This window comes from Lissotriton helveticus, chromosome 7, assembly GCF_964261635.1.
Source record: "Lissotriton helveticus chromosome 7, aLisHel1.1, whole genome shotgun sequence".
NCBI lineage: Eukaryota > Metazoa > Chordata > Amphibia > Caudata > Salamandridae > Lissotriton > Lissotriton helveticus.
Genome location: NC_136068.1, coordinates 535,929,288 through 535,955,465, shown reverse-complemented (window position 1 = coordinate 535,955,465; position 26,178 = coordinate 535,929,288). Strand labels below are relative to the sequence as shown.

Below are 26,178 nucleotides of genomic sequence, written 5' to 3'. Positions count from 1 at the left end.
GTTGAGCAAGGTGATAGAGGGGGTAGTATCCCCAACGCAACATGGATTTATACCTGGCAAGGGGACCACCCAACATACTAGGCAGATGATCACTATCCTAGACGCAGTGGAGGCTGCAGGAGACCCTGTCGCGGCTATCTTTTTGGATGCTGAAAAGGCCTTCGACAGGGTCTCCTGGGCTTATCTATGGAAAGCCATGGAATGGGCAGGTATAGGCAAGGGGTATATAACAGCAATCCAGGCACTTTATAAACAACCTAATGCCAGGATAAGAATTAATAAATCCTATTCAAAGGAGGTACAGATTAGACGAGGGACTAGGCAGGGATGTCCAGCCTCACCTTTACTTTTTGCTATATATCTGGACCCGTTTTTAAGAAGACTCACTCATAATATTAGGATTCCCCCAGTTACATTGCACGAGAAGGATTACAAGCTATTCGCCTATGCGGATGACGTGGCTATTATAACACCAGCACCGGAGGGAGCACTGATTGAAATTGAACAGGAGGCAAGGAAATTCGGTGCGGTCTCAGGGTATCTAATAAATAGAGGGAAGACACAAATAGTACAGAATAGATATACGACACTTGTAGACACAAGAGTGGTTTCAGAAGCAATGTACCTGGGGGTCAGGGTGACTGCGGACTTAGAGAAACTAGTAGAGATTAACATGGAACCTTTGTTAGGGAAGGTTAAAAGGAACATTGACAGAGTCAACAATCTACATTTGACACTAATGGGCCGCATTAATTTTATTAAAATGGTCACTTTCCCAAAATTTTTATATCTTTTTAGAGCAATACCCTTATATTTTGATGGCACATGGTTTAATAGAATAGAATCAACAGTGAATAGATGAATCTGGGCACAGGGGAAGACACGTAGGGCATATCGTTTTTTGACACTTTCAAGAGAGAAGGGAGGCTGGGGGCACCGGATTTTAGATTTTATTACTGGGCGGCAGCTCTCCAATATTCTAAAGGGCTATTAGGTGGGAGTGACCAACAGGATGAGAGAGAATGTCCAGTGAACGTATATGAAGCACTCCTGGGAAAGGCGGCAGAGAATGCCTTAGTCACAACTGTGGATTTTGCCTACTTCAAGCACACGAGGTTCAAGACCCTGAAGGCGGTATATAAAATCTGGAGAACAATTAAGAAAAAGCTAGGGCTGGGAAGGTACAATAGATACCTAAGGTTGTATACGAATAACGAGCTTCCGGCAGAGATTTTTAGGGATACAGTTATGAAAGAGTGGGATGGCAGAGGGATCAAAAAACTAGGAGACTTATTGGATGTAAATGGAGGGTTTTTACTGTTCCAAGAGATTCAACACAGATTTAAAATAGCTGGGAATAACTTTTTTAAATATTTACAAGTGAGGAGCTACTTTCATACAAAACAGGGGGGACGGTAGGAATGACAAGCTGTAGGATAATGGACTACCTGGGAAGCAGCCCACAGTGCACAATCAGACAATTATATGCAGAACTACAGGATTACAAAATAGATGATAGAGAGAAATATGGCAAAAAATGGGTGGAACAAGTAAGGGCTCACCCTGAAGCTCTTCAAGCCTCATTAGACCTAGCCCGAACTGTGCTGTGCTCAGCAACACTACAAACTCAACATTACAAGACAGTCTACTCGTTATACCATACACCGGCTAGAATTGCACAATGGGGGGGAAGCACTGGAATAACTTGCCCATGCTGTAACTCATCAAGCGCCAACATTACTCACATGTTTTCACAATGTCCACAACTCTATACGTTAAAATTGGCAATAGAGAAATTTTTGGAGAGCTCTCTGGGGTTAAAAATTAAATTAACGGATGAGATGATAATATTAGGCATAAGTATAGGAGATAATAACACACATCCAGAATTCTTGTTTATGGCTACAGCAGTTTTTAGGATCATTATTGCGAAAGCCTGGATTGATAAAACGGCACCGACGTTTCAGACATGGATAGCAAGACTACTTTCCACATATAATCTGGAGAAAGCTATTTATGAGAGGAAAGGCAAAAGGGCAAGGGCTCTGGGGGGTAAGATTTGGATACCCATCGAGCAATGGAAGAGTAGAAAGAATTAAAAGTACATGAGATATTATGCTTTTTGTTTTGTGTTTATGGCTCTTTATGGGCTATATTAACTTTGGTTTTGCCAGATATGAATATGATTGTACTTTATATGTATAACTTGGTAAACAAATCTGTACTGTAAAAATTGTACTGGAGTTAACAGAAAAATTGTATTGGGGGGGGGAAAAAACTAAATAAAAATATTATAAAAAAAAAAATAAAAGACAGCGTTGACAGCCACTGTGATGTATTTATCTATCCCCATACTTGCACGAGTACTGCAGCAGTTTGAACTGTTGCTTTTGCGGCTTTATCAGCCTTGGAATTCCCTACAATGTGTATTCCTAAACACTGAAGTCTCAGTGTGTGTACTACATGAGTCTTTGGCAAACACTGTTTGCGTTTTGCTACCTGTCCCCAAAGCTGTTTATGCTTTATGGTGTATCCTTTGGAATCTCTAAATCCATTCTGGCTTCCATAGTGTAAGTACTCATTGTGAGACTGGACACAATAATAAGAATCACACACAATAAGTGGGGTGAATCTGGGCCACATATTATCAAGTGCAAAATTAAAGCTCTGTTCGGCCAACTATTCTGTGCAATCACCCAGTGACTGTGTGTAAGTTTTGTGAGGGCGGAATTCTCTTTACTCCTTTCCACCCTTCACAGTGGCTCATGCTGCAGAGTATTGGTGCTTTGTCCGTAAGGCAGGCTGTGCCGAGCCATCAGCATGGGTGATTTCATCATACTGATCTAGAAGCATGACTTCATTAGACAGGGGTTTTTTCCGTATTTGAGATATGCGTGTGCTTATAGTGTAGAGTCAGATCTGTAATCTACATATGTTGCTATGAGAGAGTTGGCCCATTGTATCCATCGTGGATGTAAGGCTTTTGCGTTTGGAACTCTGGGCTTTATAACAGACTCTAAGTCTAAGACTAGAGTCACAACAATAATGCATTTCCCCTGAGCCAAAGATCTTTCACTACAGCAGTCTGCACTGCTGTCAGAATCTTTTCTGTCGGTGCAAAACGTATCTCTTCATTGGTGCATGAATGCGATATATATGTGATTGATACAATGTCTCCTTCATTGAATGTTACATATGTATACTCTGATGCTCCCATAATTATGCAGATCACCAGGTTGGTGGTGTTTATATGTGTGTGTAAGTGTTTGGAAGATAGCATGTCAGCTTGTACTGAACTTAGTATTTGTGTATGTTCAGTTGTCCAATGTGTGCTTGAAAAGTCTGAAGTACCAAGTCAGAGAATGGTTTAACCCACTCTGCATAGTCTCAAATGTATGTTCTGCCAAAATTCAGGAAACCCAATAATGATTGGTCTTTCTTTAGTGTGGTTGGTGGTTGTAGATGCACACACTTATCAATGAAATGTGTCGCTAGGCTTCTGTCTTCACTCAACAACTCGTATCCTACAAATAGCACACTGAGGTGGGTTATTTTTGATTTTTTGAAATTGAATATGTAGCCGATGTGACCAAATCCCAAAACTCTTTGATCTACCTTAACCAAATGAGTTGAAAGGTCATCATCCGTTAGGTGTATGTCCACCTAGGACAATGCCTGGTCATAATATTCTTTTAAACTTCTGTAACCCGGGCTGGAAACAACCCTGGGCTCTTCTCACACCCCTGGGGCAATCAACAGAATTACTTTTAAGAACTGAGGGCGCTGAATGCAGTCAAGTACCTGCTTTCAGCTGCTAAGTTTTGTCAGACAAATCTATTTGAAATGTCTAAAGTTGTTTTGTATTTTTTCCGGGCTATGTTATTCATTAGTACCGTGCTCTACGTGTTATGTACTGTGAATATGCATGCAGCTGTGTTCAAGTGTCTGTAATCTGATACTAGACTGGATGAATGGTCTGGTTTCATTACAGGAAGCAAAGGATTATTCAAGGAGAGGTGCAACTTTCTATCTCAACTTTGTATTCAAGTTGTGTGAGTACCTCTCTAACTTGTTTTTTAGCCTCATGTTTAATGGGGTATTGTCTCTAAGGTTGTAGGGTTAACCTCACTGGTATAACATGATAAGGTGAACCGTGATCATACTCCACATGGTTTGTGGTATAACACAGGAGCTAGTCCTAAAGCCCACTCCCTGATATATGAATGTTTAACTGTATCTGGGATGTGGTCAGAAAAAGCAGTTAAAACTACTGGTCTCCCTCGGGGCGTTCATTGACAAATTCTGGTGGCGAATCCCTTTCAGCCAAGAGAATGTCATAGCTGAATGACAAATTCTCCCAAATGAGAACATTAATGGTGCATGGTATATCCCCCTCTATTTGGAGTTTCATCTTATAAAATGTATGCAGGACACTCGCGCTCATACCCGGTGTTTCCACCTGGATATAGTCACTCAACGCTACTGCCACCAGACAATCCATCAGGTTCCGGTGAGCTATTGTACCTTCTGTTGCACTGTCCAGCATGGTCAGAGGCCACTCTCCAGTCAGAAGCAGTGTCCTCAATATGCCAGCCACTTTCTCCTTTTTGAATAGAGAATTGGACTTCTTAGGTTTATCTTCCTTTTTATTACGAAGTCAGAATAGCGTTGTGAATCCTTCCTCGGTTTCAGGTACTCCTCTAATCTGCAATATGATTATCCTCATCTCTCCAAGCGTTTTTCATAGACCCCTGAAAGGAACGTGATGAATGTCTATCTGTACCTGATAACTGTTGATCCAGCGCTCTGTTTGAAAAACTGTCTCAAAAACGCTACCTATCACCTCAATACTCACCATTAATCATGAAACACATATAAAGGCCCATACTACCAAAGAGACAATTTTTGAGCGACTGAGTCAGGTGGTATGATTAGCTAAACTACTCACATATTATTTACAAAATTATATACAACTGCAGTTTATCTATTTTTACCATGGTTTTAACATTTATTATTTAATAATCAGACCACCAAGGCAATTGGATCAACTAATGATAATTAGACCATGAATAAACAAGACCAGCTTGTCATTTCAAATCTATTTTTATTAACTTTATTTTTCATAAAGAAAAAGCATTTTCGTTTTAAGATCTTTATTTTATAGGCAATTAAGAAAGCAGCTTTTAATAAGGAAATGAATTAATAAACTGACATTTTCAAAGCAAGCTCAGAAACATAAAATATTAGCGGAATAACAGTTTCCATTCCCTAAATCTATTTCCCTGTCTATTTCTCACTTCACCTAGAAAGGAAAAATCATATAAAGTCTGCTGTCCTTACGTGCGCCAAAAGTCCAACAGCATGTCACGTCAATCAGGAATCGGAAACCAACGAGCCTCTATCCCTGCTCATGGTGTCAGGTTTTATACCTTTCTTTCTAGCTAAACTTTCTACATTTTACATTCTTTAAAGCAAATCCGAGCTTTTCATTGGCTGTCCTGTGTCAGTCCATGATAAAATATTAGGTCATCTCGATTCTTGACTAAGTCCAGGCTTCACATAATCCCTATTGTCTTTCACTTCCACATCTTTCAGCTTCCTCAAGAAAGTTACTTTTCCTCGAGTTTTGAGCATTTACTTCCTAGCCTTGGCAGACACTTTAAGTTTCTGTCCTTGAGCCTTTTCCTCATGAGCACGTTCAACTCAGCCAAAGAACTGTTTTTTTAAATAACGATGACAGTGCAGTAAAAATCTTCACAGCTCGCATGTGCAAAGATATCACTCTGGACAAGCTTTTGCATCTGCAGCTCTGTCAGCCATGTTTTTTGAACCACCTTTAGGCCTCACTTTGGAAACTATTATTAAACAAACACAAGACATCAATTAATTAAAGAATTGAGACCCATTCTGTTACCCACCCCTTTACTAATTAATCCTGTTAATTATGTTACCTAGCAGAAGCACAATCAGGCAGCATTATATTTACTTCTCCTTTAGGAACTGCACAAACTCCTTGAGCTTTCATCACAGAAAGGACATAACATAAGCACACAAAATAAGCACATGCCATTAGTTAAACAGCCGCATTTAATACTGACAAAGACAATAGACAAGGTTAGTTTATTATTTTTTCATTGCGTTTGCAACATAAAGCACATTAGTTTATCCCACGTGTATTGATGATTGTATTCTTAAACTAAGTGGATTAGTAATTTCACCACAAGCTTATTAATTTTAATTACTATTATGGGAGATTAACTTCACAAGTTTGAACAAAATTTTGTTCTTCACCTTGCTTCATCAACTCCCTCATCTGGTGATTTCTAAATCACCAAATAATACCCAAAATGTATACATTTTCAACCCTTGAACATGTTTTGGACTTTCTTAATATTAGTATTTCTAAACTTTAGATTCATCTGTTTTTCTGCATTTATCACATTGAGATCTCCGAAACTCTTCTAATTCTATTTATTTTTCTTTCTCCTTTCTAAGTTTGCAAATTCTTTTCTTTTCTAATACATATTTTCTTCTCTTGTATATCATGCAACTAATTTTTACCAAAAGTATCACTATAGCTATGATTATTAAAGGAAAAACTATTTTACCTATAATTGAATTACCAATCTCTTGAAACCGGTGTTTAATTGCTGCAAATCATTTACTTAAACGTTCTGAAAAACTTTTGTCTTCCAAAGGTTCAACTTCATTATGTAATTCAGTATTGTTCTTAATATATATTTCTATATTCTGACTTTTGTCAGGTATGTAAGTACAACAATGTTGAACATGCAAAATTCCACAGACTCCACCCTCTTTTGCCAGCAAAATGTCAAGAGCAAGACGATTTTGCATCACCATAGTTCTCATAGCAATAAGCTCTGTATTCACTAATTGAAATCCACTTGCAGTATCAGTTGACAATCTATCAACAATTGTAGACATTTTTCTATTGCATTCAGGGTTATTCCTACCATAGGTACATAGGTATTAATGCACCAAATATGTCTCCCATTATTTCTGTAAAGCTTTCCCTTCTAAATCTATTCAGGTGATTGCTAATTTCAAATGAACCTTTTGCATTTCTATCTATATGAAAATTTTTGGGAAAAACTAAACCTACATAACATGTCCCATACCAGTGGTCTGGGAGATTGTAATAAGCTTTATTCCCCAAACAAAACAAATTCCTGGAAAAATTGGATCTTTGCCTCCTGTAACTCCCCAACCCCCTATAATAAGATAAGTGTCTTCACATTGACTTGCACCAACAAAATAATTATCAAACAAAGTATTATCTCTTCTTATACAAAATTTTCCAATAACAGGTTTATCTATGTGAATTGCAACATTTTCATTTCTACCATTGAGCTTTTCATCTTCTATCTGCCAAAATTTAGACTTAGTATGTTTCATCATCTCATTTCGCTTGTAAATTGCCCTTCTCTCTTCCACCATATTTAAGAACGTCTTCTCTTCTGTTCTCAATGTACATGTTAAATTATTTCTAAAAGCGTACTCATAAGTGAGTTAACTAGTTACTAGGAAAGATTCCCTCATCTGTTTAGCATATTTCACTTTATTCAAGCTATCTACAACTTTTAAATTTGCAAAAATCTCATCAAAATCTGAATAATAATATTCCAAACGTCCAGCTTGATAAAACAAACTAGCTATTACACTACATGTTATGCCATAAGTAAGAGGAAGCATATTATACGTAACTCCTTCAGACACGGAAGTAGGTAACTTCACACAAATGTAGCAGTCTTTTGCATCCATCACTTTAACATATTCAGATAAAAGTCTTGAAAAGGTATTACTAGAAAAATCTCCCACAGATCTATCTTGATGAATCTCTGGTTTATGTACATTAATTTTATCAGTCTTATCAACTTTATCATGATTAACCACAACTTTACTAGTCATGTTAGTTTTATACATCTCTTTATCTATTCCAAAAGGAAAAATGACAGCTAAAATTAACCAAACTAAAATTATCAAGATTACACATATTGAAGACAATTTGCAACATCTTTTGAAAATTGAGCATCTCGAATTATTATTAGTAGAAGGCTTCTTTACTTTCAAACAAGAGCCCTAAAAAAAATGAAAAATGAAAAATTACTAAAAATACTCCCCTCTTTTTTTTTTAACAGATAACTTTATTTCCTAACAGCTTTTCTTCGACCTTATGTCATACATCAATGTGTTTTTCAGCTAACACAATTTCTTCGACCTTGTGTCACCTAACACAATTTCTTCAACCTTGTATCACCTAATGAACAAAATCAATCATTATCACTTGCATCATCAAAATTTCTTTGACTACTATTTACCTCTACCACTGGTGGATTCATAATATAGGTCCACTCAGGTGATTTGTACTTCTGATTTGGCTTTATTACTCTTTTTGCTTTGCTGTTTATCACTTCTAATTTCTTTCCTGATTGTTCTTTCTTATTTGAGTCTTCTTCCTTTTGACTTGTGATCTCAATCACCTGCTCTTTTGCTTCATTCACTAATTTAAATTTTAGGCCTTCGTTTTCATTTGGCCAATTATCTCCTTTTCTTGATAACTTCCTTTTCGGTTCCGCTAAATTATACTCCACTCTCCAAGCTCTTTTCCTTGATCTTTTCACTTTTGATTCATCTCCACTTTCATCTGTTTCACTTTCTGTGTTATCAGATGATTCATTAATAATCAGTTTTATTGTATCAGATTCTTCTTTAGATTCAGGTACTTCTTTACTCAGCAGTTTCACTATGTTAGGAACATCATCCTTATAGCTGGTACTTGGGATTTCTTCTTCTTCTTCCTCAATTACTTCCAATTCACTAGTTTCAGAATTTTCGTTCCTTCTTCCAGAGCTTCCAATCTGCTTTTCAATACTCTCCTGATCTTGATCTTGAATCTCTTCTTGTTCAGTTTCCTTTTCTGCTTCTTGATCTAGCAGATCTTCATCATTTTCATTTTTTTCAGAATCTTGTATCACAATTTCTTCATTTTCTTCATTCAATGCCTCATTCGCATTTGAATTTTCCAGATGTCGACTTTCTTGTCGATCTTCAGGATCTGGATTTCTTTCAGGTTCTTCTTCTGAATCTGAATCAGCTGTTGTTTCACCTTCGTCAGGATTCTCAGGTGCTGGCACACATATGGTGTGACTAACATGAATCCATCTCTTCAATCCCCTACACTTTACTGCATTTGTTGTGACTAATATCACCTGTCTTGCCTTCTGCCACCTTAGTACTAGGCAATTTCTTCTTCGATGTACGTATGTCCTTACCCAGTCTCCTGGTAACAGATCATGAGGTTGTTCTTTCATTTTTTGTAATTACTTCAATTCCCACCTGATGGAACACAGAAGTCACCACATCAGATAGATTTTTGCAGTAATCCATAATGATGCTATCATTAATGCTCAACAGTTTATCAACTGGAACAAATGTTTGCCTCATGACCCTACCCATTAGAATTTCATGAGGGCTCAAACCTGTTTTTCTATCTGGAATGATTCTCAAAGACATCAAAACAAGTGGAAGTGCATCTGTCCACTTCATTCCTGTTGCTAAACACATCTTTGCTATTCTGTTTTTTATTGTACCGTTCACTTGCTCAACAACACCTGATGCTTCTGGTCTGTAAACACAATGTAATTTTTGCTTTATATCCAGTGCTTCACAAATCAATTTTAGCAATCTGTTTTCAAAATGTGTGCCACGATCTGTCTTGACCGTCACTGGAAATCCATACCTTGGTATGATTTCTCTTAAAAGCAATTTTGCCACAGTAATTGAATCATTGCGGCGTGTTGGGAATGCTTCTACCCATCTTGAAAACAAACAGTTTATCACCAAGACATATCTGAGTTTGCTGTGAGGTGGCATGTCAATAAAGTCAAGCTATATTCTGGTAAATGGACCACCCTCCCGTCCTATGGTTCCCATGCTCACAACAGTTTTTCTATTTGGGTTTATCTGTTGGCAGATAAGACCCCTTTGACAAAGTGACTCTGCAATTATTCTGAATTTTGGATTGTACCATGTTTGTCTAAATAATCTAATCATTGAATCTCTACCAATATGTCCTGGACCATGGTACATGCATGCCATGTCAGAAATCATACTGTCTGGCATTACTGGTCTGTCATCTTTGTAAACCCAAATCTCATCTTCTTCATTCTGTCTGCATCCTGCTTTTAACCATGTGTTTTTCTCTTCATCATTTGCCTCATCTTGCAACTGTTTTACTCCCTGCCAAGTCTCAACTACAGATGTTAGCATAAGTGAGTTCAAAACATGTTCATTTTCTTTTTCCCGATTAATAGACACATTTTGTTTTGCACAGAATTTTGCTATTGTGTCAGCATTTGAATTTCCTTTTGTTCTGTAATCCTCACCTTTTTTATGTGCTGTGCACTTTACTACTGCAATTTTTTCTGGTAGCTGAATTCCATCAATCAATCTTTTAATCAACTGTGCATTTGTTATTGGCGATCCCGCAGAAGTTAAATAACCTCTTTGAGACCAGAGCTCGCCATAGTCATGGACTACACCATAACCATATTGACTATCAGTCACTATGGTCATTTTTAACTCTTTTCCCAATTCACATGCACGAATCAAAGCAATTAATTCTGCTACTTGAGCTGAACGAATTCCTTTGAGACAGGAAGCTTCAATTACATCTGTACATACCGAATATGCTGCACTTAGAACACCTTTATCTGTTCTTAAGCATGAACCATCAACAAATAAAACATAATCTGATTCAGCTATGGGGACATCTTTTATGTCCTGTCTTGGTTTAGTGCAATATTCTAATACATCCAGGCATTCATGATCAACCTCATCTCTGATTTCCGTTTCAGCAGTGTCAAGTAATAATGTGGAAGGACACACATCTCACAATTGAAACATTGTCCGAGCCAAGGAGAACCGTTTCATATTTTGTTAGCCTATTATTTGTTAAATGTTGTGTTCAGCTTCTGGTGAGAAGAATATCAACTGAATGTGGTACATATTCTTTTACAGGAAATCCCATTATTATTCCTTCACTTTGTTCCAAACTTACACTTGTTGCAGCTACTGCTTTTAAGCAACCTGGTAATGCTTTTGCAACAGGGTCAAGAACAGCTGAGAAATATGCTATTGGCTTTCTCAGTCTTCCATGTCTTTGAATCAGAACTGATAATGCACATCCTTCTCTTTCTCTTTCTCTGCAATACAGCTCAAATTCTTTTTCATAATCAGGCATTCCTAATGCTGGAGCGTCACACAAACTTTTCTTTAACTGTTCAAAAGCTTCTAATTCAGTTTCTGTTAGGCTAATCGGGTCTTTTATGTCTGCTTTTGTCAGTCTCTGCAGTGGCTTTGCAATTACTGAAAATCCACTAATCAATTGGTGACAATAACCTACCATTCCTAGAAACATTCTAACCTGTTTCTGTGTTTTTGGAGGTTGCATTGCTTGAATAATTTTTATTCTTTCTGTTGTCACTTGTCCGACTCCCTTTGCAATTCTGTGACCAAGATATTTTACTTCTTGTTTGAAAAACTGTAATTTTGCAGGAGATACTTTATGTCCCTCATCTGCCAGATAATTTAAAAGAGTAATGGTATCTGTTACACAATTATCTCTTGTTTTTGCAGCCACAAGGAGGTCATCAATATACTGCACTAACGTAGATTTTCCAGGTAAATCTAGAATTTCCAATGATTTCTTTAGCAATTGATTAAAAATAGATGGACTTTAGGTGTACCCTTGAGGGATTCGACACCATGCTAAAATACGCTCTTTGAACCGGAACGCAAACATTTGTTGGCTTTCTGGATGCAATGGAACAGTAAAGAATGCATTACACAAATCAATTCCCGTATATCATTCTGCATCATGTGGAATCTGATATAAAATTACCGCTGGGTTTGGTACAACTGGGCAACATGGAATAACAATTTTATTAACCTTTCTCAGGTCTTGAACAAATCTGAAAGTTCCGTTTGGCTTTTTAATTCCCATAATCGGTGAATTACATGGACTACTCTCAATTCCTTTTAGAACACCTTGTTTTATGAATTTGTCTATTACAGGAGTAACACCTTCAATCACTTCTGCTTTCATTTTATACTGAGAAATGTTTAGATAATCTGCTCCTTGTTTTACGGATATTTTTACTGGAACTACATTTTTCATCAAACCCATTTCATCTCCAGTGAAATCCCAAATTTTTACATTCACTGTGTCTTTTAATTCTTCAGGTAGATTATTCTTATAAAACACAGGAAATAGTTTATTTTCTTCTGCCTCAATCATTGACATTGTTAATTTGTAAAGCCCATCTTCTTCTGGAGTTTGAAGCTCAATACCATCCGGTGAGAAATATATTGCACAATTCATTTTGCAAATGATATCCCTACCTAATAGATTTACAGGACTGCTATCACAAACTACAAATCTATGCATGTCTTTAAATTTACCAATTTCAACTTCAACTGGTTCAGTTAGATCTGTTTTTATTTGCTGATTAGCTACACCTACTATTTGGATTGTATTTCCAGAGAGAGGAAGGTTTTATATTTCCACTGATCTAACAGTAGAACGGGTAGCACCTGTATCCACTAGGAAAGTAATTTCTACATCATTCACTTTACCATTTACAAATGGACCAGATTGATCTACCTCAAGAGTGGCTTCAAGCACACACTCTTCCTCCTCTCTCAGGCACCGTCAGAAGTAATCATCAGATTCACTCCCTCCATCTTCTTTCAACCAATATTGCTGAGACACATTTTTCACTCTTGGCAATCTGTTTACCTGTTCACCTCCGCTGAATCCTGTTTCCGCACTGTATCTCTGTACATTTACACAGTTTGGAAGTGGCGGTTGTGGTAACTGACTTTGCTGAATCACTACCTGTCGCTGTAGCTGTTGCTGCTGATTTATCTAATTCTGCATCTGTGGATTTAATGATGCATTTTTTAAATAATTTCTGGGCGGATTCTTACATTCACGCTTCCAGTGTCCAATTTCGCCACAATTAAAACATGGGAGTTTCTGTTTTAACTCTTCTATATTTTCCATCAATTTTGGTTTATTATAATTACCTTTAAATTTCCCTTGATTCTGATCAACATTTTTATTTCCTAAAGTTGCTAATTGTTGTTCAGCCACTTTTACCTGTGCCCACATAGCCTTTTCTTTTAACTTCTTTTGTTTAGCATCTATTTCATCACTACAGTATTTCGCTTTTCTCAAAATATCATCTACTGTGTGTGATTGCCAACCAACTATTCCAGTTCTTACCATTTCACTAATTTCAGGTCTCAAACCATATACAAATGTGTATATAAAATGGCTCATGTCTTTTTCGCTTAAAGTTTCATAACCACTGTATTGTTTGAATACCAGCAGTAATCTTTCATAAAATGAATGTACTGATTCCTTTGGCTCTTGGGTTGTTCTATCTATTTTAACCCAATCTATCTCTTTTGGGGGAATTTTGTTTTTCAAAAACACAATTACCTGTTCGTACTTTCTCATTACCTCTGGTGAAGGAGCACCTGTTACTTTATGTCGAGGGTATTCTTCTCTAGGCCAATTTATAGTAATTTTACATTCTGGCCAAAGATCTGATGGGACAACTATGTCAAAGAATCCATCGAGATCAATTCACAAAACTTTTGAAACTTTCACAAACCTGTCTACCTGTCGATACCATTCTACAGGTTTTTCTCTTGATCGAGAAAAATCATTAGTAAACATTAAAATGTCCTGTCTTGTCCATGGGACATGCACATACCCTCCTCCCGGTATCTCTCTCATTGGAAATTAATTTATTACTTCTTCCTTCTTTTCTCTGATAGGAAAAGCTGAACTTGTTCTGTCTTCATCTCTTTTCTTTGTCCATTTCACTCTTCATTTACCTACTCCACCCCATTTTCTCAAAATCACAATTAAGTCTTTTATATGAATTATTCTTCCTGTGGTATTCATATTTTCAATATCTTTTTCAGAGAAATCCACCCTATAAGTTTTCTGCAAATTCTTCTGCTTATTTAAATCTACTTCTAATTCTGAAGCCATCTCCTCTAATTGATCATATTTGTTTTTCGTTTTCCATGTTATGCTTTTGCAAATAAATAATAATTCTTCATCCTGATATGCCTTCAAACTGTCAGTTCCAATCGTTCCAATTATTAATTCCTCTAAATCTGCTTTCAATTTTGCAACATCAAGTAATTTACATTCTGGGGTTTGTGTTAAATCTATTTTACTCAGACTCTTTTCCGGAGTTCCAGAGTCATATTCTGCACCAGATGGAGTTTTACTTGACAAACTTTGATTAAAAGTTAAGTCAGGCATCATTATTTTCTCTCGATGTATTTCAGACAAGTCTGAATAAAAGTTTTCAGTCACTTTCTGTATTTCTGAATTTAACGGAAAAGTTAAAGCTGATTGCCTAATTTCTTTTTGATCAAATACTGGAAGAACAGGTCCAATTGTTACAGGTACTGTTACTGCTTCCATGCTTTTAGTTAACTGCTGTATTAATTCATTCGTGGAACAAATATTTTCTGAGGTATTTGGTAATTCCTCATACCTTTCTGTTCTTTTTCCATTTCTTGGGGTTTCATTTCTTTGAACTGGGGTTTCAATATAATTTCTATTTTCGCCTGAAATATTTGAATTACATCTTGTTTCTACTCTTTCAGGTGTTTTCTATAATTCGAATTTGTTTTAGGAGATGTCTCATCAATAATTTCTCTTGGGGGGGCACTTGGAGAAGTCCATGAACAAACTGGTTGAAAGGTGGCGGTTTTCTAGTATACATTTCTTCTAATACCGCATCTTCTGAATCACTTTCTTCACTAATATTATTTTTCTTTTGGGCACTCTTTTGTCCAGTTACCTCATCAATTAGTCTTACTGGGTACAAACCATCACACATGTCTCCACTTCTCCATCGACGCATTCTATCCTCATGTGTTTCTCTATTAAGACCTAATCCTGTTCTCCTTGATATTCCTCTACTCTCTCGTTGTAATTCAAACATTTCATCTTCCCATTCAACTAGAGCTTCAAATTGAGTAGGTCTAGGCTTTGGTACAAGTTTCATCATTTTTTCTCTTAAATTTTTCAAAACTGCCTTGTTAAATGATCCATCTTCCGGCCATGCTAATACACCATCATTTTCAGTATACTTCATCCAATTCTTAATCCAAAGACAAGTATGAAAACCATATTCACCCAACATATAAGTTGCAGGTGTTTTGTAATTATGAAGTAATCTTCCACCCCTCGTTAAAATTTTCTTGTCAGGTTTAAATTTGTTTTTCAATTTCTGAAACCATGTAAGCTTTTTTTTCTCCTTCATGTAATAATAATCCATGTTTTTAAACAATTTCCCTTACTCCGGTAAGGATTGTAACAACTTCCTTGTTATTCCGCAACACCAAACAATCCGTGCGCGAAACTTACTAACAAACCAATCAAGTTAAGCTTCGTCACTATTTTGCTCAACCAATAGAATCACTGTTTTTCAGGATGAGCCAATCAGCCATAAGCTTGCCTTAGTCACATGAACCAATCTGTGCGCGAATACTGTGACGTATGTTAGCCAATCACAGCGCGACACTTGTGACGTATGCTGCAGCTGCTCTGTCCCTCACTCCACTCCTTAAACTAAAACCGCCTTTACAAAATTTTCAAAGCGCCATATTTACAAATCTTTCAATTGAATTCAGTTAATAACTCCACAAAAAAAAAACATTTGTGAAGGCATTTATAAATTATCACTGTTACACAAATTATAGCTCTTTTCAGTGGCCTCCTGTTGAGGAGATCCACCCCCCAATTTAGATTTTTCTTTATGTTTCTTATTATCCCAATTTCTCGTAGAAGAGTCTGATGCCTGCTTTGAGTTATCCTCTTTGGAATTACTTTTAATATGTGGTTTACTACGTCTGGCTCCCAAATTATCTCTACCTATTGTTGCATACGTTCCCTCAATAATTTTTGGTAACTCAGGCTCCTGTTATCTCGAAATCAAGTTTGTGAGTCGTTGGCGTACCGTGAGGTGCATGCCACTGGATTCAAGCTATCCTGCTGGTGAGGGGTTATATCCCCAAACTGGTCCTAGGATGTTTGTTTCTGGTCCAGGGAGTACCTGGCCTGGCAGGTCGGGCTGAGTCCAAACTGGGGTGGCATGATAAGCAAATAAAACCAATTGATTTAGGTCCAGATCTCTATACTGGGGGTGAGTGTTGACATTGTTCAGCATTCTGTCCATCAATTGTTCTTTTTGCATTTGTCACTCGGAGTGGGACGGGTATGATCAGACATGGGTCCCATGCTCGCCATGCCATTGGAATAAAGCTATCCTGGCTGTTGAAGGGTGATACCCCAAAACTGGTCGTAGGATGCCTGTTCCTGTCCCATGGAGAACCTGGCCTGGGAGTTTGGGCTGCACTGTTCCCATGGGGAGAAGGATCAAAGCTGATTTGCATATGGCTGGGTCCATACTGGGGTGGCGTGTTGAGCAACATAAATGATGGATTTAGGCCCAGATCTCTGTACGGAGGGCTAGTGTTTGACATTGTTCAGCATTTTGTCCATTAATTGTTCTTATTTCATTTGTCACCCGAGTGGGACTGGTATGCCCAGACATGAGTCCTGTGCTCGCCATGCCACTGCATTCAAGCTATCCTGTCTGATGAGGGGTGATACAGCGAAACTGGTCCTAGGATGTTTGTTTCTGGCCTAGGGAGGACCTGGTCTAGTAGTGAGGTTGGACTGTTCCCATTGGAAGAAGGCTCAAGACTGATTTGTATATGGCTGGGTCCATACTTGGGTGGCATGGTGAGCAAAATAAATGATGTATTTAGGCCCAGATATCTCTCATGGGGGTTAGTATTTGACATTGTCCAGTATTCCATCCCTCAATTGTTCTTTTTGCATTTCTCACCCCTGATCTAAGGTCCATTTGGCAACATTAGCTATACAGTAGGTGTGTTGCACATACAGGCTAGCCACACCCCTAGGTTGGGCTACCTAATGTGTTTCAGAAAAGAAGAATTCCACCATCTTGATTTTGGTGCAATTAGAAATGCTGGGACAGGGTTTACACCCAGTCTCCAGAGGAAGAGGTCATATAGGGGAGTGTAGTGACCCCCAAGGGTAAGTAGCCCATTGGCCTCTACCCTTCACTCCCCATAACACCCCTAAAGTCAGTATTTAGGTGGCCCTCTGACACCAAGAACTTAGATTTGTCTGACTGCAAGAAGAAGAATGACAAAGAAGAGCTGAAGACGCCAGAACTGTGGATTAGCTGTGGACTTGGAGCCAAATCTTGCCTGCCTGCTCCTTTTCTGACAATTGCAAAGGCCCGACTGGTCCTGTAGCTGTGCATCCTCCCAAAGCCTCAGAGAATGCCAGCACTTTGCTGATTAGCCAGCATCTCCCTTAAAGTGTAAGAGCCACTTCCCTGCAGTCTGAAGGCACTGACTGCACAGTCCGGTTCACCGATCTGCTGACCTCCAGGTCCACCAATGCAGCAGCATCCCAGGAGGAGGTTACCAAGTGTCCAGTAGGTCAGCCCCATTGGACCATCAAGTCTTTGAGATGCTGCTGCACCCTGGAGGCTTCCTGCATCAATACCCCGGGTACCAGAGCCTGTTGCAAGCAACAAGGCTTGTTTGTGTAGAGTCTGAACACCACCACCCCAAAACGTAACTGCAGGCTAAGGGACTTCGAGAGAGAACAGCCCCACACCAGACGTCTGGCTGTGTTTTTTCCTTCCTCTGCAATTGCACTGAGAACAGTGAGAGCCTCAAACTCACCAACCCACCAGACAAAAATTCACCGAGCCCCCCAACCCGTGTCCATTGAAGCCAATAGTGTCTCTGTGGTCCTAAGTAGGAGTGGGCAAAGAATTTCTCTCCGCCAACGGAGTTAGCAGAGTTTTTCCCACTCCACGCGGAGCGCTGAGTTCTAGAAACTCAGCAAAGAAGCTCTGGTGGAATTTCTACTCTCAAGCAGCTCACCATAGGTAAGTTGCCGAGAGCTCATGAGAAACAAGTGGGCGCTAGACCTCCTCCCAGCAAGATTTCTCAATGCGGGCAGTTGTGGCAGTTTGTGACCACTTCTGGTGAGAAATTTGCCGCTCGCATTGAGGAAGCTGCTGCTCGAGTAGGTGCAATCAACAAAAATTGCTGTGAAAGCCAGATGGCTGCTCCAGAGACACATACACATGGCCTAAGGCGGGGTTGGCGGAGGGGCGTTGTTATCAGTCTGCATTTTTACTTTAGTAAACCCTAGACTCTCCTGCAGTGCCCTGAAGCACTCTTCAGTTCAGTGTGTTTTAGAGCACTGGTATAAACAATGTCCACTCAGGCGCAAGGTTAAGACACAGCGATGATTGAGAGGTGATTGTGTGTATCATGGGATGCACTGGGGCTGCTGCGGACACACATGTCTGGGAGATTGCTGCTTACCTTGTGGAAAGAGCTGCAATGAGATACACTCTCAGAGTTGCCAGGGGATCCTAAAGAGAGTTAATCACTTCCGCTCTCCCCTGATTGTATCCCTGGCGCCTAGACCTGTTCTGAGCCCACAGAGGGCCCACTGAGCACCGATCCGAATTGGTGTGTGTCCACCATCATCTAATCTGCGTCTCCAATTGTCTCCAATAATTTGTGCATTTTTTATGCAATCGATCCAGGTTTAAAATGCATTCTCTGTGTTAGGGGTGAGGGGAGACTTCTTAATGCTGTACCCATCCTGGATGGGCCACAGCGCACAGTACCTCCCCTGCAAAATAAATCAGTGCACACAAGTGGACAGATTTCAGTTTTATTTTCACTTTTAGAAAACATTCTGCCTTGACTCCTCAACAACAGCAGTAAGTTCAGAATATGTAACTGGATGTATCACATCCCTCGAGGACCCTCAGTACTAAAGTGAGGACAAGAGAGCTCTATGTTCCTTGCAGGGATGTGTGAAATCGGCTAGGCCTGAGAGGATGGGGCCCCCATGGCTGAAATCACCCTGGGAAGGGGGGGCCGCATGCGCCCCAGCCTTAATTTAATAAGGCATTCTCCCCCCCCAGGAAGCAAAGAAAAGCAAGTGCAGGAGACTGCTCTTTAAAAAAAAAGAATAATCCTGCAGATTCCGGATTTTCAGTGAATTTGATTAAATTTCAAAAATTTGTTTTTGTCACCTGGCCGGTCCCAGTGGGACCCACCAACAGTTCTAGGTGGTTACAGTATTCCTACCCTGCCCCTATATTGTTTGTTTATCGTTTTTTCTTTGGCCATAGACGAGTGTGACTACCAAGATGGCTGCCAACACTTCCTGGTTTAAGTGATGTCATCCAATTGGATCTAAGCGTGAGATCTGCCCGATCCACAGAGGAGTCGCATTTCTAGATATCTGTATTTCTTTTTTCTTTAAAAACTACACAATTAATGAATGGATTTACACCAAATAACAAAAAGGGCTCTTTTTGGACGAAGAGGTGGTTTTCTGCCAAATTTGATGTCGTTACCGTTCTACGGTTCGGGCTGCAGTTGTGTCTAGAATCACAAAATATAAAACTCCATTGGGAAAATACATTCTGGGACCCATCTTTGTCTCGGCCCATGCTTGACGGATCAACCCGAAACTTTCAAGACAGCAGCTGAAATTGTAATTCCCATTTGACTGTTGGGCATGCCATGGTTCTTAAAGGCCCCACACCTGACATATAGACTGACCCACAAGGGAGGGCCTCTAATGTGGAAGAGGACCATTTCCAACTTTAAAGCCAGCAGCAGAAGGGCTACAGTGCTATTGGAACTTTCCAATCACTCCGGGAGAAATGTTTTCAAATGAACAGGGAGAATCAAAAAGACAGGCATCACAGTGTTGGAGAAGTTCTGTAGCAGCCACTTTGTTGTCGTCAGTGGACCGCTCACTATTCCGATGTTCTAATGTAGCCTTGGAGCCCAACTTAGCGGGCTCTACGGCCATTAAAGGCCTGCTCCAGGATTAAAGGCCCGGGCCAAAGGCGCGGGTCTTTAACAAAGGAGCAAGCCTTTAATGGCCAGTAGAGCCCGCTGGGAGGGCTCTAAGGCTATTAGAATATGCTGCCCCTAGAAGGTAGAATGTTCTAATTAGGAAAAACAAAGGCCTTTCAGAGCTCGAGGGGGTTTTAATCCCCTCGGGCTCCAAGAGGCCTTTGTTCACAGCAGCAGCTGTGAAAGGAAAACAAAATTGAAATGTTACTCTTGGGCTTCTACCAGCCCGTAGAAGTCCCGAGCACTCCATTGACTACAGTGGAGGGCCCAACATTCCAATTTTCTAATATAGCTTAAAGCTTGCACATTTGCATAGAGATATGATTGGAACATTAGGATGATGGGAGATGAAAAAGGAACTATGATGATGGGTTAGCCAACTTTTCATTGTGTTATAGAGCAATCTTAAAAGCGGAGCGAGAGGTGAAGGAGCACAGATCGGTCTGTAGGAGGTAAATTCCAGTAATGAAGTCCAAGCAAGGTAGGTTTGAGAGTGGCTAGAAGATTATAGCTATTACACATACAGTTGTGGTGGAAAGGTAAGTACCTACAAGGACGCAGTTAGGGTTTTGTCCAGTCATAGTTTTGATGACTAGGTCAAGTAGTATATATTAGGCCCTGTTTTATCAGTTCTGCACGAGGAGGGTACGCAATAAAGGATATATCCAGGGAGGTGATAGACAGTCTCTGTGGAAAATGACTTACCTTATCCATCGATCAATTCTTTGGGAAATATACAAATAGAGACAGATATATATGTTTTTCAGCACAACCACAGTTGCTGTTGTCCATTGCATGAGAGGGAGAAAGCAGCACTGAACCATCCTTATTCAAATTGGCTGCTGCTCCTCACCATGCCTGCGCTCACGCACAAACAGGATACATAGGGCCATGTACATTCTTTGAAAGATGGTGCGAGATGTACGCATGATGTCTAGCAGCAGATTTGTACTTGAAGCACACCCTTCCAATAGAAAATCCTATGTCTAGACAGATACTTAAACATTCCACACAATGTGACAATTAGCACAGGTCAGCACCTTCGCATGATCTTCCTGAAAGTATTATAGGTATGCATGTATAAGCATGTCAACACAAAACACTGTGCCACTCACCCAGTGTTAATCTGTTTAGAAAAAAATAGAGATTTTCTCCATACAATTAACCGCTACCGCGCTACCGCGTTTTCCCGCTGTGCGCTGGAATTTCAAAAATGCGCGGTTTGTGACAAAGCAAGCTCGTCAACCGCATAGCGCAGGTAACGCCCATGACGAGCTGGCTTTGTCATCCGCATCGAAGGGGTTAATGACAAAACATTGATTACAGAGCACAACCGCTAATTAGTTTATCAAACGACCTTGTAGTCAGTTAATTTTAATAAACACAACACCATGCAGTATACACAATAGAAAATGCAACCATCCAAACACATAAAAACACAAGATTAATAGTCTTGATTATATTGACGAGAAGTGTATAGCGTAGATGCAGACAGCTGACACGTGTTTCGTCGTGTAGATGACTTCTTCAAGGCTTGACAATAAATTGGTAATGATTCCACACATTGTGCATGTGCTCTACAGTGCAGCACACATGCAATATGGGAAATGTTAGGTAAAATTCAAGCATTTCTCCTAGTTAGTGCCTGCTATAAGGAGGAGTTATTTTTTCACATAAAACCTGTTCTGGCTATCTTAGATTGGGCTTTGCATCAAAAAATATTCGTACTTGCACTGGTGGGCATGGGTTACACCCAAGTAATGTCCCCTTGTAGTGAAAAGCCGCGCAAAACCGCTATTTGCATTGAGAAAAGAGCGCATTGAAATCAAAAATGCATTTTGTGATGGAAAGTAAATATCCTGATGGAAAGTAAATATCCTGGCTTGAGTTTGTGCAGCTCTGCATCACTTCGTCTGATTGCTCCTGTGCAAACCCATAATAAATGTGTCCTAACCTGCTTTAGGTGTCCATTTTGCTGAGGACTTCTGCAGTGACCAATGCTTTAGCTGTATGGAAGGGGTGGTTATTGTGGATTTTGCAGATGTTCAACAGTTGATATCTAGTAAAAGAATTAGCTGTTGTTATGAAGGACTCCAGGATTTCATCTGACAGAGCTGGGATTCCAGTGCAGGGTGGAAATGTATGGGGTGTGAGAGGGATGTGGCTGCAGTGTCAAGAGGGAACTTGATGATGTCCATCTTAGCAGATATCAACAAGAGAGAGCAGAGCGCCCTCTAGAGCCGGGAAGCAGTGAGATAGTCCACATTTCCACTGGAAGGGCGTGGAGAAAACTTTGAAAAATGAAGGACATTTGTGTATCAATTGAGTAGAATTTAATGAATTAACAAATAACCTAAATGAGGAAATAATAGTACAGAGGGATATTGTATAGAGTGAGAAGAGCAGAGGTCAGAGAACTGAACGCAGTGATACAGCAAATGGTTCGACAAGCCTCCTGTGAGGTATAATGTTTAATACCACTGACTCTCATCATCCTATACCACTTTCTAAGAAGTGCCTTTAGGGGTTTGTTTCAAGCTTTTCATTACATTTGTGCATTATATTATCTTATAATTAGAAAGCGCATGCTTGCTGGATGATGCCCGCATGTGGGAGTGAGGCCCCATGTCTGCAAACTCCGGCCAGACATCACCTAACGTGTAATGTTATTATTGTCACCTGAAGATTAATGTGAGCCAATGTTATCTTTTAGGGATGGATACGTATATCCGGGTTACTGGCAGGTTTACAACGGTGGACCACAGCTATTTTCCTATGGGTATCCTTACGCAAGTCACAGTGTAACACGCATCTACATCCATGAGAACTACACAGACTCCCAGCCCGGCTTTGACATCGCCATTGTTCAGGTTTTCCCAGACTTCGTCTTCTACGAGCACACCCAGCCCATCTGCTTGCCCTACAGCAGCCACCAGTTCCAGGCTACGGCGCAGTGCTGGTCGACCTGGTGGCGTTACGGAGGTGAGAGTGATGTGAGAGGAGGATTCCGGGGAGAGGAATAATCCTGGGGTATTTTGATTTCTATTAGAAGATGGGCTCACAAACTGGGGATCTGTGTTAAAATACATTTGTCATTAAACCTTATTCAAAGGTTATGTTACGTTTTGCTGTTTTAAGTTATTTTATTTATGTTAATGGAGTGAACGTTCACAGATAAAAAAGGCAGTGATCTGCAGCCAGGAGTTCGGATCCCAACAATGTCGACTTCGCCTTCCTTCCTTACACAGGACTGTAAATTGAGAGCCATAAATTGGGTGAAGCAACATCTGGTATTTAGAGCACGTGTTACCTCTGGTCTCGGGGGTTAGGAAGGCAGTGGTTGGAATAAGAAAGTAAACACTGTTCCAAGTCTTGTGTGGTTTTCTTTGGTTTTTCCTGCTTACCTTTCTCGTAGCTGTTCAGCATGAAATGTTTGTAGGTTGATTGGCAGAGTGAGAAGCAGAGTTACATGTGATCCCCTCTGGTGTGGTGTCAAGGGGTGTCTGCTCTCTCTTACACTACCTCTGGGATAGCTTTGGGGGCCTGTAATAGTATGCACATATCGCCGATAAAGTGGCGATTTTCCTAGGGCGCTATTAACAAGGATTCGCTAACATGCATTAGCGCTTGTTACCTTGAGTTAGCAACCGTTTTTTGCCATTTTGCATGTCAGCGATATTTATCGCTAATGACATCCAAAGTGGGCGTTCCTTCACACAACTCCATGACAAACACTCGCTAAGACAGCTTCGGGATATTAACAAGGCTGCACCGGACCTGCGATGCGAGAATGAAAGCCCAAGCCCCCTTTATCGCAGGTTTTTAACTCCTGCTAAAAATATGACTTAGCCTTGCAATCCACCTCCGATATTAAAGATGGCTAAGTCCAAACCTGCCTATTAGCAAGGTTTTCAGTATCGCAGGAAAACTATTGCTTGTTTTCTCACGATAAAGCATGTTCTCAGGGCTATGGCTGGATTTCATATCACCTTGGAGCAAAGCGTTGCTAATACTGCACTACCATGGCGATGAAATTCAGCGATAGTGTCTATCCGCGGGGGGACGTATCGCTTGTTCCTCATGTAAATTCGTATGAGACAGCGTCTCGGCTCATTCTCTCCCGTAGAGTTGCAACTCTACGGGAGAGAATGAGCCGAGACGCCGTCTCATACGAATTTACACCCCCCGCGGATAGACGCAGTGGCATTTACATCGAGCCCCGGCGGAGGCCGACAAAGTGAAAACCGGGAACCTTCATTTCAGTCACAACGTTGACCAGAATAATTGAAATAACCACTACACGTCCCACACGAGATACCAATTTTACAGGATTAAAAAGAAACCTTTTGGTCTTGAGGAGAATCCCACAATAGGGGATTCGAAACGCGTCGACCACTTCTGGCTCTTTGTCATTGATTAATAGTTTAAGAACTATGTTAGGATGAGATAGGACTAAACCCTGACTGATCTTGTCTTCACGATATTAATTCTATGATTAGATAAACATGATTGATGACTCTATATGAGGAAGCAATTTTGTGATAAAGGGCCACATTTCCAAAGGTTTAGAGTTTATGATTGTGTATGTAAGTCGAATGCCTGGAGAGAGAAAGGATTATGTGTATGTGTTGTTATATTGTAAATTTGTAAAAAATCTTTGTGTAATTATAAAAAACGGTATGTACTTGTATATAATGTATATATGCACAAAAATACTGTTTTTTGAAAAAGAATGAAAACATTTGAACTAGTGACTATAAATGACTAAAATAAACTAGTGACGTAAGTAAAAGCGGATTGGTATGTTTTACTTGTACCACTGTTTGACATAAAAGGTGTTAATTGAAGTCCAGCACTGGCATTTGTGTTGTTGTTTACGTTTATTTGACTTAGCCTTGCTGGTTAAGAGTCTAGACCCTGTGTTGTTGCTCAGTAATAATTAAAATGCCAGAGATTAAAAAGAAAAATCAGTATCATCTGCAGGGCAATGTAAAATTCAACAAAAGGCCAAGGTTCCTAATTAGAGTAAGTTTCAGTAACCCAGACCGATAGAGCTTGAACGCTTGCTTTAAAGACTTTTCTCTCTTCGGCTGCATTGTCTGGGATTATATAAATGCTATAAAAGGAAATGGAGGAAAGTGGCCCTTTTTGTATGGTTACCCCCTTACTTTTTGCCAGATACCTGATGCCAACTTGACTGAGCGTGTGCTGGGACCCTGCTAACCAAGTCCTAGCACCAGTGTTTTTTCTCAAAACTGTACCTTTGTCTCCACAACTGGCACACCTCTGGGCCACATGTAAGTCCTTTGTAAAAGGTACGCCTGGAACCGAAGGCCCTGTGACCAGAGAGGGCCTCTGAAGGGCTGCAGCATGTATTATGCCACCCTCAGAGACCCCTCACCTTAACATCCCTACCCTGCCATTACAGGCTGCGTATTTTGGTGCAGACCAAATTGTAGAGTCGACATGGCATGCATCCCTTTGTACCATGCCCACCAACACTGCCTATGGCATGGGTAAGTCACTCCTCTAGCGGGCCCTACAGCCCCAAAGGCAGGGTGTGCTGTACCACAGGTGAGACAAATAAATTGCGTGACCCTTAATTGAGTAACGTCCCCTGGTCACATCCTTACATGTTGTTATTTAATTTGTAGAATCCAGTCCCTGATGAAGGCTATTCTGTAGCCGAAATGCATTGGACGCTAAAGTAATTATCCAAAAGGCTGGATTATTCATTGCGAAGAATTAATTTTGGAAATGATGAAATTAAAGATGTTTGAAGACATTTGAGTTTTTTGAAACTTTTGGTGGAACTTTACAACCCAATTCATGGGCAATATGCTGTGACCAGGGGACGTTACTCAATTAAGGGTCACGCAATTTATTTGTCTTACCTGTACTCTGAAGGAGGGTACACCCTGGAGCACGCAACAACAGTAAATAAGAGGATCTAAAAATAGAGTGCAAGCGTGACGAAATTAATTTTGGTACCACAGGTGAGGGCATAGTTCCCTGAGCAGTATGCCCCTACAGTGTCTATGCCAATCACAGGCATTGTAAGTGCAACAAAGCCATTTTTGAGTACATGGGCTGGGAGATTGTCATTACGAACGAGTG

General features: G+C 40.0%; 1 protein-coding gene across 1 annotated transcript in view; it reads left to right on the top strand.

The window, feature by feature from the left end:
- Positions 1 to 26,178, top strand: part of LOC144769151 (transmembrane protease serine 9-like) — a 1,211,004-nt gene that overhangs the window by 192,866 nt on the left and 991,960 nt on the right. Inside the window, exon 4 of the mRNA XM_078653156.1 lies at positions 22,775 to 23,043. Coding sequence (XP_078509282.1) covers positions 22,775 to 23,043 — 269 coding nt within the window. The remainder of the gene's footprint in view (positions 1 to 22,774; positions 23,044 to 26,178) is intronic.